At 33.9% G+C, this 16,614-nt stretch overlaps 1 protein-coding gene across 2 annotated transcripts; it reads right to left on the bottom strand.

Moving 5' to 3' along the window:
- Nucleotides 1–967: 967 nt before the first annotated feature.
- Nucleotides 968–8,900, bottom strand: LOC117906299 (tetratricopeptide repeat protein 33). 2 transcript variants are annotated; one of them, XM_034819277.1, is made up of 5 exons: nucleotides 8,592–8,900; nucleotides 5,336–5,474; nucleotides 4,906–4,985; nucleotides 2,062–2,148; nucleotides 968–1,596 (listed from the first exon to the last, which is right to left on the bottom strand). In XM_034819277.1, the coding sequence occupies exons 1-5, from the start codon at nucleotides 8,871–8,873 to the stop codon at nucleotides 1,462–1,464; spliced, it is 723 nt and encodes a 240-aa protein (XP_034675168.1). In that variant the 5' UTR covers nucleotides 8,874–8,900; the 3' UTR covers nucleotides 968–1,461. The 2 variants fall into 2 exon arrangements, with proteins under 2 accessions (XP_034675168.1, XP_034675169.1); XM_034819278.1 differs by having other exon boundaries at nucleotides 4,928–4,959; nucleotides 8,592–8,888.
- Between the last annotated feature and the right edge of the window lie 7,714 nt (nucleotides 8,901–16,614).

Below are 16,614 nucleotides of genomic sequence, written 5' to 3'. Positions count from 1 at the left end.
GTAAAAGTTATAGGCCACAGCCGGATGCTGAGGAAGACATGGGCATTATTTCCAGATGATTAGGGATAAAACTCTGGAAAACAACAAATGGCTTCTGCTGGATGTTGTTTTAGCATGGATCTGGAGATTACTTTGAGGAAATTGGGTGTTCTTAGCGGCGGGAGACCAGCCTGTAAATGTTATTTTATATCAGACCAATCAGGGGGAAGCAATTCTGTAGGAATGCATTCTGAAAAAGTAAACATGTTTTATGACTGGGGGGCTTTCTCCCAAGCGTCTTTCCAGGTGTACCTTCACGTGTCTGTACACATGGCATCATCCTAATTGGACCACGTGTCACTCCTCCCATCGCTGACCAGACAACCTTCGAGGTAACCAGAAATGTTCCACCCGGATCCATTGGGCCACTAAGCGGACTGCATTTCCCTGATAGCCTCAAATCCTCTCTGATATGCGATAACATGGCTAACTAACACTAGAATTACTGATGGGATTCTTTCCATCTTTAAGTCTACATTAGTAGATTGACACGTCCAGTCTCAAGCCTTCAACAAGATTAAAGGGATAGAAAGCTATGTAATGACGCGTCGTCTGACACAACCCCCAACCGTCTTGTAGTTGTGATAATTATTTTGTCACTACTACATAATCATCACTACAAGGGTCAACTCAACACTACTGTGCATTCCCCCCACCCTTGAGCATTATAAAAATCCTACTGAAAGAGAACTGGGGGACAACACCGTGAGTTCTCTTACTTACCTTCTCTCTCCCTAAGGATTTCAATTCATTCCCAAAGTTTGACTTGGGCTTCGGAGGATGTGTCCGGACAACCCGTCTGGACATCTTTGTATAGGGAACCAAAAAGCCCAAATTCTAATATCGGAACAAGAGCTTTTGCTGCCACATCTAAGGGAGGAATCCATCCTTAGTTGACCTGATATCAACAATGACCTTATTATCCATGAAACCAAAGGGAAATTAATTTCATCCTAGTGATAAAACAGTTTACAGGTTCATGTAGAGAATAGCACCATCCAAGGTTACAACAAATCATGACATCTTTCTTCCTCATATAGAGATTTTGCAATGAAAAATCTCACAGTATACAGGCTCAAGTGGGGAACTTTTTTCATCGAAGGTTACAACGAATCATGTTGACACTTTTTTCCACATAGAAACACTTTACAAGGAAAATTCTCACTCATATTTTACAGATATTTTCAGGTACTCTTGAGTTTCATCTGATTTACATGACATGATAGAATGGGCCCTGCATGGCCCAAGCAACTTGCCGCTCCATTCCACCATTGCAGATGTAAGATATGGGATTTTTTTATTTTTTATTTTTGATAGATATGTAAGATATGAGATTTAAAATTCCCTTCCTCTTCCGGCAAACAAACAGTGCATGGGTTTATACAAAGAAGAGAAGCCCATTCTTTGTCTTCGACTCATATTTTAGGAGCTTTCAGTCTTGTCACCAACCACAAAACGATTTTCGGTATCACTCAGACCTGATGAATGCAGCTGCTTTCGCCTCTTTACAAGATGAAATGCACTTTTTCTGTCATCTTGAGCCTCCTCAGAATTAGGCTGCAGGCAGAGGCAACGTTATCAAGTTCAAGCAGAAAATATTTTTAAGACAGATGGAGACTCTTTTGAGCACTCAAATTCGTAAAGGTAAGCATCCTGCATGGGAGTATATGCAGCTTGCAGACACAAGATTCCATTGGAAAAATCTTAGCTTGACCAAATATCACCGGGTTGGACCATTCCTTTTTGTTCTGCTTATTTTACATGGAGAAAGTGCTGTTATGTTTTATTTTATTCTTAGTATAGGCCATAAATTTTGGACCCAAAACAGATGATCCAGCTAATCTATTCTGTTGATAATTCAGCCGGGAAATCAACTGCTTGATTCAAGTTAAGTTGGCTATCACACTGTGTATCCAATTAAAGTATGACATGCTCAAATTTCAGGTCTGTCACCCAGACACAGTAAGATCCCAAGGGAAAATGGAAAATCACAGTAACTGACAATGTATTGATATTCTTTACCTTGATAGCTAATGCCCTGTCAAAGCTTTTGATGGCAATATCAGGCTCCCCAAAGTTCAACTGTGCTCTACCAAGGGTAATCCAAGCCTGAAATAAATATAATCTTATAAGAAACACAAAATCACTTTCAACATAAGCATAACGAATTTAACTTCGGGTAGTTCCACTAAAACTGGTCTGAAAATTGCATGCTAAAAAAAGTGGTTCACATGAATAACAACTGATAAACAATCATCTAAAACAGCACTAGATGGAACTCCATAATACATGTGCTGGCTGAATGTGCCAATTAACCAGAGCATTAAGTTCTACTGTCAGAACAACTCCCATGTGCAAAAATTATAAGCAAAGATAGGGGTGTGTTCCTTTTATTTCTCCCCTCAAAGGAAGAAGGTTAGACAAGCATTAGGAAGATGATAACAGAGGGAAGCAATACCCTTTACAAGAAAAATGGAACAGCAAAGAAAACTCTAGTACAATGAAATGAAGCCTCAGACAATCCAAAATAATGACAAGTCTTCTCCGCAACTGCTAGGAAGGGAAAAGTAAAAATCATAGGAGCAACAATGTGAAAATTGACAAGGATAAAAGGCAAGAAGTATTACAGAAGTGAATGGTTCATTTTATTTACTGCTCAGTTTATTACTCTGATTCATAATTAAATAGGGAAACAAACTAACTTGACTTTGAGGCATGTTATCCATGGTTCAAGGTCTTGGCAGAGATGAAAATTTGAGGATCAGTTCAATAATATAATAATTTGACGAAGAAAAAAGTAGCAGATGTAGATAAAAAATGTCAAAAAGAAATAGATTCAAAGATAAAAGAAAAGTGGCAACTGCTATAGATTATCCTCTATATGTGATTAATATTGCCTAAACATCCATAATATGAGGAGAACTTCTGAATTATCTAATTAGAAGGGGTGAGTAATATGCAGGAATAACAAGAAGAGACAAACCTTGGTTTCATAGCAATGATTAATGTGATCACATTAATGCTTGGACTACTATTTTTTTCCAGCTTTCTATCAAATCTATATGTCAATGAAGTTTTATTATAAATATTGCACCATACCTCATTGTTGATTAGAAACTGATGAGTATTAACATAGTGTATCATTTGGGTTTAAGACTCATATGTAGCAACTCAAATTGTGTAAACAAAATTTTTTTTTTGATAAGTTCAAATTGTGTAAACAAAATTTGAATACCATTCAACAGGTGAGGAAAAATGATGGGAAGGGAAAGTATAGTGTCAAGTCTTATTATAATTCTCTAAGGGCTGAGAATAATTTATCATTCCCAACTAAAGAGATTTGGGGATCATGTGCCCCTCTTAGAACTCGTTTTTTTGCTTGGGAAGCAGTTTGAGGGAAGATCTTAACTATAGACACGTTAATGAAGAGGGGATGGTCCATGGTTAATAGATGTAGCCTTTGTAAAGGTAGCAAAGAATCAGCTGATCACATTTTGATTCACCGTGATAAGACAAGGGAGCTTTGGACCATGTTGTTAACAACTTTTGGTTTAAGGTTTGGGTGCTCCCAACTTCAATGAGAAATCTTCTCCTAGAAAAGAAAATCAAGGGGCTAGAGAAGAAGAAAAGAGCATTTTGGCCTTTGGCTCTGATTCGTCTATTTTAGTGCATTTGGGGAGAGCGCAACCAAAGGACCTTCAAAGATGAAGAATTGTCAAACCAAAGTTTGAGGGATCTCTTTATCTGATCACTTGTAGAGTGGTCTCAGCAGTTTTTGAAAATTTGGAAAATCCCTCTTTTCTGAATTTTTTGGATGCTCTTTATTGTGGCTAGCCTGCTCTTTTCTAGGTTTTTTCTTCCTTTTCTGGTGCTTGGTTTGATTTTTTGAGTATACTGCCTGTATACGTTGGGTGTGCCCCCTGTTTTTGGCGCTATAAAAAAAAGCAGACATTCATCATGCAATTCATGAGACAATGTGTTCATCCTTTGATAGCTTAAAACCATCAATTGGATGCAATTTATTCAATAAGCTAGTTCAAATGATCTTAATACCATATTGAACGCTGATGAAACAAAGATACAAGCTTAATGAACAAGACTCAGCTTTCATTTTCATCACTTCTAGGCTGTATTTGGTAGTTGGTATACATATGCAGGAAAGTGAAATGAGGAAAAGTATGACAAAGTGATATAGCCTCATCTAGGGTTGTTCATATTTTGTTCCTTTTTTGGGACATTGGCTGAAATAAAGAAATGATGGAATAAAGGCAACCTTGCTTGCCTTTCAAAGATATGACAAGAGCTAATGACAAAGAGGGATAAAAAAAGAGAAGAGTGGAGAGAGAGAGATGATACAATTCAAAGCTGTTCAATATTTACTTACACACACTGTTGATTTTAGATCGGGTTTTCCATGTAATATTTTTACGGAAAACACATTTATATATTTCATAAACTGCTTCTCCAAAAGACTCAATGACATGAGTGAACGAGTATTTGCAAAATCAATGGACTTTATAGTATTTGTTTATTTGGAGAAGCAATATATGAAATCATGGATCATGTATAACACCACTAGGTTTTTTTTCTTTTTAACCAAACCAAAGCTATGCCCCTTCCTGTACTTAAAGGGTTATTTCCATGAAAAAATAGATCAGTTTTTCCCATGCTTCTCCATAAGTTTGGATTCAATCAGTGAATATAAGCTCCATTTTGCCCAAAGCCGAACCCTCAACTTCTAGAGGATAAAGTACCATAAATTTTTTCTGGGTACAACATCACATGGAAAGGAAAGCTATTAAACAAGAGAACAACATATAATATATTTGCATTTGATGTATGAATTATAAATATAGAAGCACATACAGCCGGTAAAGTATAAACAAACCTCAGCCCATGATGGTTCCAATTCAGTAGCGCCTGCAAATGAGTTGAACCCAGGAATGCTAGTGTCAAGGAAATTAAAAAATAAATAAAAATAAAAATAAAATCGTAAGTGTAGAAAGTGCAGATATATTTGTAAAAAGAAATTATGTTTGAAATGTGAAGAAAGTGAAAAGGACATGTTTTAATATCTCAGGACCAGACAACAAAGGGAACTTTGAGATAAAGGACTGGTTTAGCTAATAAAAAACAAACAAACGAATGAACGAACAAACAAATAACCAGTTATATAATGGCTAAATAATAAAGCATTTTTTCATATATCATTGTAAATTAAGCAGTATGAACAAGAAATAGGTCTATATTAGAACAATTAAAATAAAACAGAAGGGGAGTGAAAACTGGGGCTCACGAGTTGCTGCCTTCAAAGCATTCCATGCATCTCCTATCTCAAGTAAAACTTGAGCCTTTTGTTCATGTAAAACTGCTTTTCCAGGCATCAAAGTAAGAGCAGTCTCCCACTTCCCTAGTGCTTCACGATACTTTCCACCCTTGAAAAAAAAAAGCATTACAAAAAACAAACCAGAAAATCCCACAGATTAGAACATCAACTACAACAGATTAGTGGAACTACAACATGGAGCAAATGCTCACCACAGCAAACACACATCCTTGCCATTCATTCAGCACAAGCTCCCTTTATTTTTCTTGGGCATTTAAAGGAATAAATAATCTATTTATAAAGGCATTCACACACCAAAAGTAAATTTAGCAGCTCAAAGATATGTGTCAACTGTCATGTATGCATGGAGACATACAATAGAAGTTGCAACAGGTATGGCATTTAGCCAAGAGCGGTGATGAACCTTGTGCATGCACTGTGCAATTAACAGAATGCCTATGATGTAATAGCAAAGAGAGAACTTTTGGTAGGACAAAATTTAATGACGGAAATGAAGACTACCCAACTAAGATAACCCTGCATCCCTATGGTTATAAACTACCACAAATCTAATAAACTTCCAAAAGCTAAAAGTATTTAAAACCCCGTAAAACATGAATATGTGTTTCAGTAATTAAGGAAATCAGCAGCGCACTAAACTTACACTTATACTTGGAATTTCAAGTCCAACTAGTGCAAAAGTTTGCACTGCCATTGTATTAAATATATATGGTTTTACATGCAAGTTATGCTTCATCATACAAATTTCATGTCTCTTTCATGGAATTCATGGAGACACTTCCATAAAGGGAAAGAGGAGCTTGCTTTGGTACTTTGGCATATACAGGGGGTTCAAGCAATGCAAGTGCTACATATAAGTCTACAAGAGCAACAGAACCTGTCTGTTAATCGATCTATGTTAGTCGATCTAGGTTAGTCAGCAATTCTGGTCCAAAACTCGATTTTCTCACAGCTTGGCTATCCTGAATCCACTCCCAAAGTTCTTGCGAACAAGAATGCCAAATATACCTACATTGGCTAAAATAGATCTTATTTACTAAGGTAAGAATCATGCAAGCGTGGGATGGTTATTTTTTAAAAACTGTGTAATATTGTAAAAGTTTTTTGTAGCTCTAGTGTTTAGAAAGCTCAAAAATTGGCTAATCATGAAATGAAATGGCTTCCAACAGTGTACCATTAATCCACCTATTGGACCACCAATTGCCTGTAGAAACCAAGATGTTAATTGATAAGTCAATCAATCAACAGTCATCGATTGTAACTCCTAGTGCAATGTAGTGATGTGTGTTTTTTGTAATTGCTCAATTGATTGATCGGTGACCAATCAAATGATGCCAAAAGATTCGCATCTTTCTGCATTTTTCTAAGCTGCCTGATTGCCTTTGGATCCTTCATATAAATTCTATTTCCAAATTGAAGTAGGGTGGCAGGAGCCTATAGTTCTCAAGCTACAAAATTCACCAAATTGGGGGTGTTTTATGTGAGAAAATTCTGGTTTTTTCTACTGAAACAGAGTGTTCTTAAGTAATTTTCTTTCCAAATTTGTGTTAGTTCAAACTAGATCATCCATACTCTCATTTTTTCCCAGTTGTTGGAGTAAAATCCAACTCCTTGACGGGGTTTCAAGGAGTGGCTTGTGGTCATGCTTGGTGTGACTACAAGTGTGATAGGGAAGAAGGTCCGTGAGTGAATTGAACTTATGCTAGGTATTCATACTCCTTTTATTTTCATGGTTAATTTTGTTGATCTCCTTAGGCAAGCCATGGGTTTTTATCTCTTAGGAGATTTTCCATATTCAATTTGTGCACCTCTCTAACATAGTCTCTTATTACTCACAATTCCCATCGATTTCTCTTGTTAATTGATCCATATATACATCAGGATGAATTGATGGTAATCATGGGTTGACTTAGCTTATTCGAAATATAATTGAAGCCTATTGTGTTGGGAGATTGCAGAATTTCTTCAGGTGCATTAGTTTTTTTTTTTTTTTCATTTGCTAATGTTTTCAAAATAGGTAGTAGTTCAATGTTAGGAGTGCTGGCTTAACTATTTGCTGCATGTGACTTCAGTTGTGAATTTCTCATTATTTTGATCATTGAGATAATGAGTTGAGGGAGTTTTGATTGACATCATCTTGCGTGTGATTTCATTTTTGAATCATGATAAAAGAGTGTTTATTATTTGATTTCTTTTTTATTTTTTTTATTATGATAGGCAAGCAGAAATATATTAGAAGCACCTAGCAAATGGGCACACCAAAGTACATACATGTTGCTTATTTGATTTGTACAGGGAGTTTTAATAAAATTGGACTATCCTAATTTGACAGTTTAATTTACTATTCACCCCCACTCCCTCTCCCAAATATCCGTACACTAGTTCACTTTCATTAAGCATTTGTTAGGATCATGGACGGTGAACTTAAAGTGTTAAGAAAGTTTATTTGTTTGAGAGTCAAAGGATAGTTTTCTTAACCAACCCCACAATATGTTCATTATTTCCCCTATGTGGCACTTTGGTTGGAAAAGTTCCAGGAATTTATTTTGAGGAGAAACACAAGATAAGTTCAAACATCAATTTATTATATGAAGGATTGGATATTCACGCAAAGGGTTGTGGGAAATTAGCAGACAGCTTGAACAGGATGGTTCTGGTGTCAAAATTGAGAAAGAATTAGATCAAATGAAGTGAAGGGAAGCTATGATGTATATGCACTGAAGGGCATTCTAAAGAGGCAAATTATCTTCTTAAGGAATTGGTTTGTCGTGTAGAATCATAGGAGAGTAACCTCACCTTTCTATTATGGCGAGAAAATAACTCTCCAAAGGTTCGACCTTGGAAACGAGAGGATTACTTGAGTTGGATTCTATTTTGGTTTTCCTTGAATAACTTTTATCATTTGAAAATTCAAATGGAAAACAACTCAGGTTTTCACTATGTAAGCCTAGTGGCACGAGGCATTGATGGTAAACTATCACACTACGAGTGAGTAATCAAAACAACAAATTGAATTGAAAAAAAAATCATGAAAAAACCCTAATTGAAAAACCCAAATTTCTCCTGTACCCTAAATGAATCAAAGTGCACACCAAACCCAAACGGAATGATAAATCCTGTTTGGTTGCCGAGAAAATAAAATGAAAGGAAACTGAAGCAATGATTAGGATTAACAGAAAAAGAAGAAAAATATATCATCGAGGACCTCAGCAAGCTTGTCTCCTTGAGCTTGAAAGGAGTCGGCGAGTTGTTGGGCGGATGGGCCGTCGGAAGAATCTAGGGTTTTGAGGCCGCGAAACTCCCCTTCCTCCTCCACCTTCGCCTCCATGGTACTAGTAGGTTGCTCTGCTTCTTCATCTTCAAACGGAAGATTTGATAAAGCAGCCAGTGACCGCTTCCTGTTATTGCCCTTACTCTGCTTCTTCCACGTTATTTTCATTCTCCAGTTTCTTCTCCGTTTCCTCTTCTCTCTCTGCGCGCAGTTCATTTATGGGCTATTGCTCATCTTAAGTGGACTTCAGCCCAACGATCAGCCTACCTTCACACGACCTGGGCCGGATTGGACCCAATGAACATCCCCAACCCATATCATGTCCCCATTTACATCTTATCAAATCAAGACGACCTTCATTTGGACTCAGACATTTGTGGAATAAAAATCGTACATTTATGGATAAAATATTTGTTTAAGCATCACGATAACATTGTATAATTAATTAAGACCCATCCTCCTTGGAATCAAAATCTTTTTCTTTCTAATTTTTTAAAATGGGAGCTTAAAAATTATTATGATAATCATTGACGAAGCCATGGTTTAGGGGGGCAGGTGCCTTCTAACAATGACAAATCTGGATTATTGGGTCAGTCACAGTAGTACTAGAAGAAGTTGTCATTTGTAAGCTCCGTATTTTGTGGATAAACCTACTTAATGACACGCTAGACATTGAATAGGCTATGGAGCATCCAGACGTGAGTCAAGCAAGAGTGTCACGTGGATAATATGAGTGAAACGGAGAGTATCCTCCACGTTCGAAGGAGGCGTGTGGGGGTGTTGCAGATTCAGAATTCACGGAATTTTGTATTCGTACGAGAATGCCGCGTTTAACGGTCAATTCAATTGACAGCATAAATAAAAATATAAAACAAATAAATAATTTAATTTTTTATTACAACTTTTGCACGTGTGAAACGCCTATGAAACCAGAGTTGGTTTTCGGCTTTTCGGTGTTTGAACCAAATGACAAAAAAACGTACGTATAAATAATGGACCATGACACTGACAGACTGACAGTACTCCAGGAGATATCCACCACTCACCGGCGACCACACTAACGTCAACTTTCCGGCGACTTCTTTTTAATGAATCTGCTGTATCCACTCCTAAATCAGAGCTACGTATGTCGGTGAAGTTTCCGGCTAAGCACTGCCGCTACAGTAACTCCGGCAATTATTTTTTTTTCCAATGAATCTGCTGACATTTGGTTGTCGGAAAGATGGGAAACGAAAGATGAAAGATGAGAGATGAAAGGGAGGAGACGAAATACAAAAATTCCAAACAGAGCTCATTCAACAAGCCCATATTTATTACACCCTACATGTATATCTATATCCTCGAAACATAAGCATATATAACTAGTTGCATATGGACTAAGTGATGGTTTGGTTTTTGGTGGAGGAAGGTGGGGTGTTCTGAGATTGAGAAGGCTTCTTCAGCAGGGAAGTAATGAAATTGAGAATAGAATCAAATACCATCCGCTTCACCAGCCTCCTCTTTGCTGGAATCACGCTCCCATTTCCCTTATTCTTGGGTTTCAGCCTTGGCCCTCCTCCGCCACCTGGGTTCTGCCTCTCCACCACCATTGCTAGCTATCTCTTCCTGATCAGTTCCTCTCTCTTGCTCACTTTCTTATGCCGATTAATAAGAGGCTGGAGGATGATTTATAGAAAAAGTTTTCCAAGCCATTGGATGTCAAATGCCATCCATTTTAAATTTGAAATAAAAATTCCACTTAACCGGTTAAGGGAAGAACCGGTTGTGGCCTTCTTTCTTCCTCCATTCTCAACAATTTTGGGTTTAAATAAAATAAATATTAGATAAAAGTAGAATTGGAAAAAAAATAAAAATAAAAATGATATAAAATTTGAAAACATATTCATTAAAAAAAAAAATCATCATATATCATAATTACATTATTTTATTTTTAACAAATTATTAAACATTTAAATTCAACATAAAAATGAATATGGTAATATTTTAATATGAAATGAGTATTTTCATTAAAATTCAACATTTTGATAATCATATGTAAAGTTTAGGTAATTAGACCGTCCTAATTTTTTTTCATACTCTCCAAATTTTACATTTTTTGAATTTAAGGTTTTTAAAGTTAAATTACAATAAAATAAATTACTAATACTCTTTTAAGTTACTAATGATAGTATTTTCGAAAATAAATTTGTAATTTCAAAAAATTTTAAACTAAAAATCAATATGAAAAATGTGATGAAAGTACCAAACATGTATTTATCACATTTTTCGTACCGTTCTCATATTTTTTGTACCCTAAATTATTTATATTTTTAAAATTTCATATTTACTTTTTAACTTGAAATAACAATAACATGGTTTAATAATATTATTTTGAGTTATTATTAATAGAATTGTTTAAAAAAAAAAGAATTAAAAAAATTTTAAATAGGAAATAATGTAAATTATCCTAAAAAAATTAGAAAATTAAAACACTAAAAAATTAGAGAGAATATGAAAAATGTGAGAAAAGGTATGAAGATTATGAGAAATCCTCACATTCTTCATACCTTACCTCATATTCTCCGTACCCCGAAATTTAACAATTTTTCAATTTTTTTCCACTTAAAAATATAAATAATATTGTTTATTGATACTAATCAAGCTTAAAAATGATGAAAATTATTTTTAAGAAAATTTAAAAATTAAAACACTAAGTAATTGTAGAAGGTACGAATAATGTTATGAATGGTACAAAGAATGTGAGGAATCCTCACATTCTTAGCACCCTTCGTCACATTCTCTTTACCTTAAAAATTTTTACAAATTTTCAAACTTTTCAATTTTTTTTCCACATGGAAATACAATAATATTATTTATTGATACTAATTAAGCTTAGAAATGTCTTACAAAGTTCGTACCATCTCTTAGAAAGTTCGTACATTCTCTTAGAAAGTTTGTACACTCTCTTAGAAAGTTTTATACATTCTCTTAGAAAATTTGTACCTTCTCTTAGAAAGTTTGTATATTCTCTTAGAAAGTTCGTACAATCTCTTAGAAAGTTCGTACACTCTCTTAGAAAGTTTCGTATATTCTCTTAGAAAGTTAGTACCATCTCTTAAAAAGTTCGTACAATCTCTTAGAAAGTTCGTACCCTCTCTTAGAAAGTTTGTACACTTTCTTAGAAAGTTTGTACTATCTCTTAAAAAGTTCGTACCATCTTTTAGAAAGTTCGTACCCTCTCTTAGAAAGTTCGTACCCTCTCTTAGAAAGTTCGTACCATCTCTTACAAAGTTCGTACACCCTCTTAAAAAGTTCGTACCACGTCTTAAAAAGTTCGTACCATCTCTTAAAAAGTCCGTACCATCTTTTAGAAAGTTCGTACCCTTTCTTAAAAAGTTCGTAACCTCTCTTAGAAAGTTCGTACCCTCTCTTAGAAAATTCATACCCACTCTTAGAAAGTTCGTACTATCTCTTACAAAGTTCGTACTCTGTCTTAGAAAGTTCGTACCCTTTCTTAGAAAGTTCATACCATCTCTTAGAAAGTTCGTACCCTCTCTTACAAAGTTCGTACCCTCTCTTACAAAGTTCATACCCTCTCTTACAAAGTCCATACCCTCTCTTAGAAAGTTCGTACCCTGTCTTACAAAGTTTGTACACTCTCTTAGAAAGTTCATACCCTCTCTTAGAAAGTTCGTACCCCATCTTAAAAAGTTTGTACCATTTCTTAGAAAGTTCGTACCCTATCTTAGAAAGTTCGTACCCTATCTTAGAAAGTTCGTACCATCTCTTAGAAAGTTTGTACCATCTCTTAGAAAGTTTGTACCCTCTCTTAGAAAGTTTGTACCCTCTCTTAGATAGTTCGTACCATGTCTTAGAAAGTTCGTACCCTCTCTTAGAAAGTTAGTACTATCTCTTACAAAGTTCGTACTATGTCTTACAAAGTTCGTACCATCTCTTAAAAAGTTCGTACCATCTCTTAGAAAGTTCGTACTTTCTCTTAGAAAGTTCGTACCCTATCTTAGAAAATTTGTACCCCGTCTTAGAAAGTTTGTACCCCGTCTTAGAAAGTTCGTATCCCGTCTTTGAAAGTTCGTACAATCTCTTAGAAAGTTCGTACCCTGTCTTAGAAAGTTCGTACCCTCTTTTAGAAAGTTCGTACCCTCTCTTAGAAAGTCCGTATCCTCTCTTAGAAAGTTCTTATCCTGTCTTAGAAAGTTCGTACCATCTCTAAAAAAGTTCATATCTTCTCTTACAAAATATTTATGACAATTTCATAACAAATGACTAAATGCTCTCAATTTGATTAATAATAACTCAGAAAAAAATTAAAAAATCTAGATGTTATAAATCATTACATATTTAAATGTCATTTAACATGACATTTCTACCTACAATAGTTATATGTAAATGGAAAAAAAAATAAAAAATCAAATGTTACCTTTTAACACTTGTAATCACTTGACATCCTTCAAGACATATAAAGCTTCATCTTCAAATTTAATCTATGAACAAAAAAAAAAAAATTATAAAAAAAAATTAATAACAATTTGATAAAAAAAAAATTATAATAAACTCATAAAAAATTCTAAAATCGTTATTTAACATCACATTTCTTCCTACAACAATTATATTTGGATAAAAAAATATCAAATATTACCTTTGACACTTATAATCACTTGAAATCCTTCATCTTCTTCATATAATATAAATTTTAAATTTTCTCTCTCAAAAAGTTTTAAACTTGATCTTGAAATTTGATTCATCAAAATACATCTTACATATTTTATAATTTGGTAGTTGAAATTATTTAATTTTCATATTAAATTACTATCCTTTTTTATATATATGAATAATGAGAGTATAAGGGGGTGTTTGGTACACGGGAATAGGGAGTGGGAATAGACATCTCATTCATTTTCTCCCTTATTCCTATGTTTGGATAAATGTTAAGAAAGCGGAAATGAAATAAAAAATTATTCCGGCAGAAATCAAATCCAACTTATAAGTCGGATTTGCATTCATTAAAAGTAGGTGGTATTCTGATTCATTAAACCTATTTGATAATATAAAATAACCTAAATTACTATTTTACCCTCTTATCTTGTTCTTCAAACCCGATGTTTATCTTCTTTGCAAAGGTAGAGATCCATTCATCATCCACTTCTTATCTTCTTTGCAAAGCTAGAGACTCACTCATCATTCAATTCTCTGCAACAAGTGATTCTTCCAAATTGAATCAATTAAACCTTCCACAATATTTAAAAAAAAAAATCAATTTCTAATTTATAGGGTTTTGGATGTTCATTTTGATTGTTGGATCTAGGATTCGTCATTGTTTGCTGCAACTAGGTTCTGAAAACTCCCTTCTACATCTTCAATCAGGTTTACCTTATTTTCTTTTTCTTCTTCTACTTCTTTATATGTGTTTCTTCTTCTCTATAAATCGATTAATTTTTTTTTTATTAATTTATGTTTGAAATCTTTGATGTTTCTTTATCTTGTATTAATGGAAACTGGAGAGAAAAATTGAAATGGTTGGAAAAAAATTTTTCGAGTTCACGTGTTTACAATATTGAAAATTTTTAATGGTTAGGAAAAAAATAAAAGAAAAAAACAAACAAAAACAAAACTTTTGGTTTTTTTCCCCTTTGTTTATTTCCTCTTTTGAAAATAGGAAAAACATTTGCTAGCTTTGAGAATTTAAATATTATAATAAATAATTTTTTTTTGAAAAATATAATTTTATAACTACTTAAGCATGACAAATTATTCAAATTTTTAATAAAAATAATAATTGAATATTTGTGCATTAGGATTATACGATTTTTTATGGTTAATTTTTTATTTATTGAGTATATATATATTTTTTAGTCTTATTATTTAATAACAAAAAACCTCTCAAATTTAATTTTTTTAAAATAAAAGTAAAAATAAAAAAATATTTTAAATTATATGTAAGGATATTATTGTAAATTTATTTCTTTTTCATTTCCATTCCTATTATTATCAAACATTGGAATGGAAACAAATAATCATTCCAATCTTGCATTCCTAAGTTCATCCAAATGCTAGAAATGAAATCATTAAATTCATTCCATTCCACTAAGAAATAAGAAAGGAAACAAAATATTATTTCCATTCCCTATTCCGACGTACCAAACACCCCCTAAGAGTAATTGGTAGGATTTTATTTTTTTAGATAGAGTTAGGTAATGCATTAAATAACAAATTATATTTGATATTTAATAATAAATTATAAAAAAGTTGTAATATTTAGATATATATGAAATGCATGTGATTATTTCTCACCAATAAGTCATTTTACTTGTTTGATAAGTTTTTATAAATTTTTTAATGATATGTATTTTACACGTCATCTTTTTATTGGGATCAAATGTGGATAGGTACTCCAAAATGAAGAGTGGGTACCAAAGAACAACCCTTTGGATAGAGAGAGCTTGGGAGAAACGTTAAAACGTCGATTTGGACTTTGGATAGAGAGAAAGTTTGGGAGAAACTTTAAAACATCGATTTGGACTTTAGGAGAAACTTTAAAACATCGATTTGGACTTTGGATAGAGAGAAAGTTTGAAACTTTAAAACGTAAATCTGGACTTTGGATAGAGAGAGTTTGGGAGAAACTTTAAAACATCGATTTAGACTTTAGGAGAAACTTTAAAACATCGATTTGGACTTTGGATAGAGAGAAAGTTTGAAACTTTAAAACGTAAATCTGGACTTTGGATAGAGAGAGTTTGGGAGAAACTTTAAAACATCGATTTGGACTTTGGATAGAGAGAAAGTTTGAAACTTTAAAACGTAAATCTGGACTTTGGATAGAGAGAGTTTGGGAGAAACTTTAAAACATCGATTTGGACTTTAGGAGAAACTTTAAAACATCGATTTGGACTTTGGAGTGGAATCTTTTCTAAACGTGGATTTGACAACCGCTTTTCCAAAATGTCTACTTTTGTTACTTTCCCTTTATGCTTCAACTGCTTCGCCCACAAATTCTATGCTATAAATGAAGGTGAAAAATATGTGACAAAAAAAATAGAACACCCAACATGAATCGTGAATAAAACCCAAAAAGGGCGGAATCTTTTGAGATATAAGATTTAGAAAATGAATGAAGTCCTTTATCAATCATTCTCCATTAGTCTTCATGGGTTTGGACCGGGAATTTGATTAAAAAAAACATAATAATTTTAAAAAATATTTTTTAAAACTTGAAAACAACTTAGAATGGGATAAAGGGCAAGGTCATTATATTATAATTTTGATATTAAGCCCTTTTAAGTTGGTGGGATTTATTGCCACACTGAATTTTAACTTAGATTTTTTTTAAAATTTTTTTTTCATTTTTGTCTTTTACATCAAATTCACATGCTAGTGATTGATTGGTCAATTTTGTAATAATTCCTAATAAAAGAACACCCTTTGAAACTATATTATCATACTAAGTGTATTCATGAGCCCGAACCCTTGACCACGTCCTAAAATACCACGATTTTTATTAGGTTTACTTGCGTTAGGATTCCAAGGCGGCTAGCCTATGGTGGATTCATTGTAGTGCCGACTTCAGGAACCACCTCACTTCATGATGACGTGTGCTCTGCAGAATTTATTATCTGCTTTTGACTTTAATAAATAACATCCAATAGGCATGAAATTGGTACCGTGTAGAACATAATCTGCTTATACCACTTACACCCTTGGATGCGTCAGAGCGGGCCCCACCACCACTGCGGGCCCCACCCACCAAGTCGGTACTAATAAGAGAATATATATTTGAGAGAGAGAGAGAGAGAGAGAGAGAGAGAGAAGTCACAAGGACTTTTACTTGGGATTTCCAAAATGATTCCACCGAGTAGATATTAATATTAATATTATAAATGCCATTCCAAATCTAATTAATAAGAATCACTCGGGACAGAAATATTAGACTCTCTGTCCGTCAGAACAAGATCAGGAGTAG

This window comes from Vitis riparia, chromosome 18, assembly GCF_004353265.1.
Source record: "Vitis riparia cultivar Riparia Gloire de Montpellier isolate 1030 chromosome 18, EGFV_Vit.rip_1.0, whole genome shotgun sequence".
Lineage (NCBI taxonomy): Eukaryota > Viridiplantae > Streptophyta > Magnoliopsida > Vitales > Vitaceae > Vitis > Vitis riparia.
The sequence above is the reverse complement of the archived record's forward strand: the minus strand, read 5'-3'. Positions and strand labels throughout refer to the sequence as shown.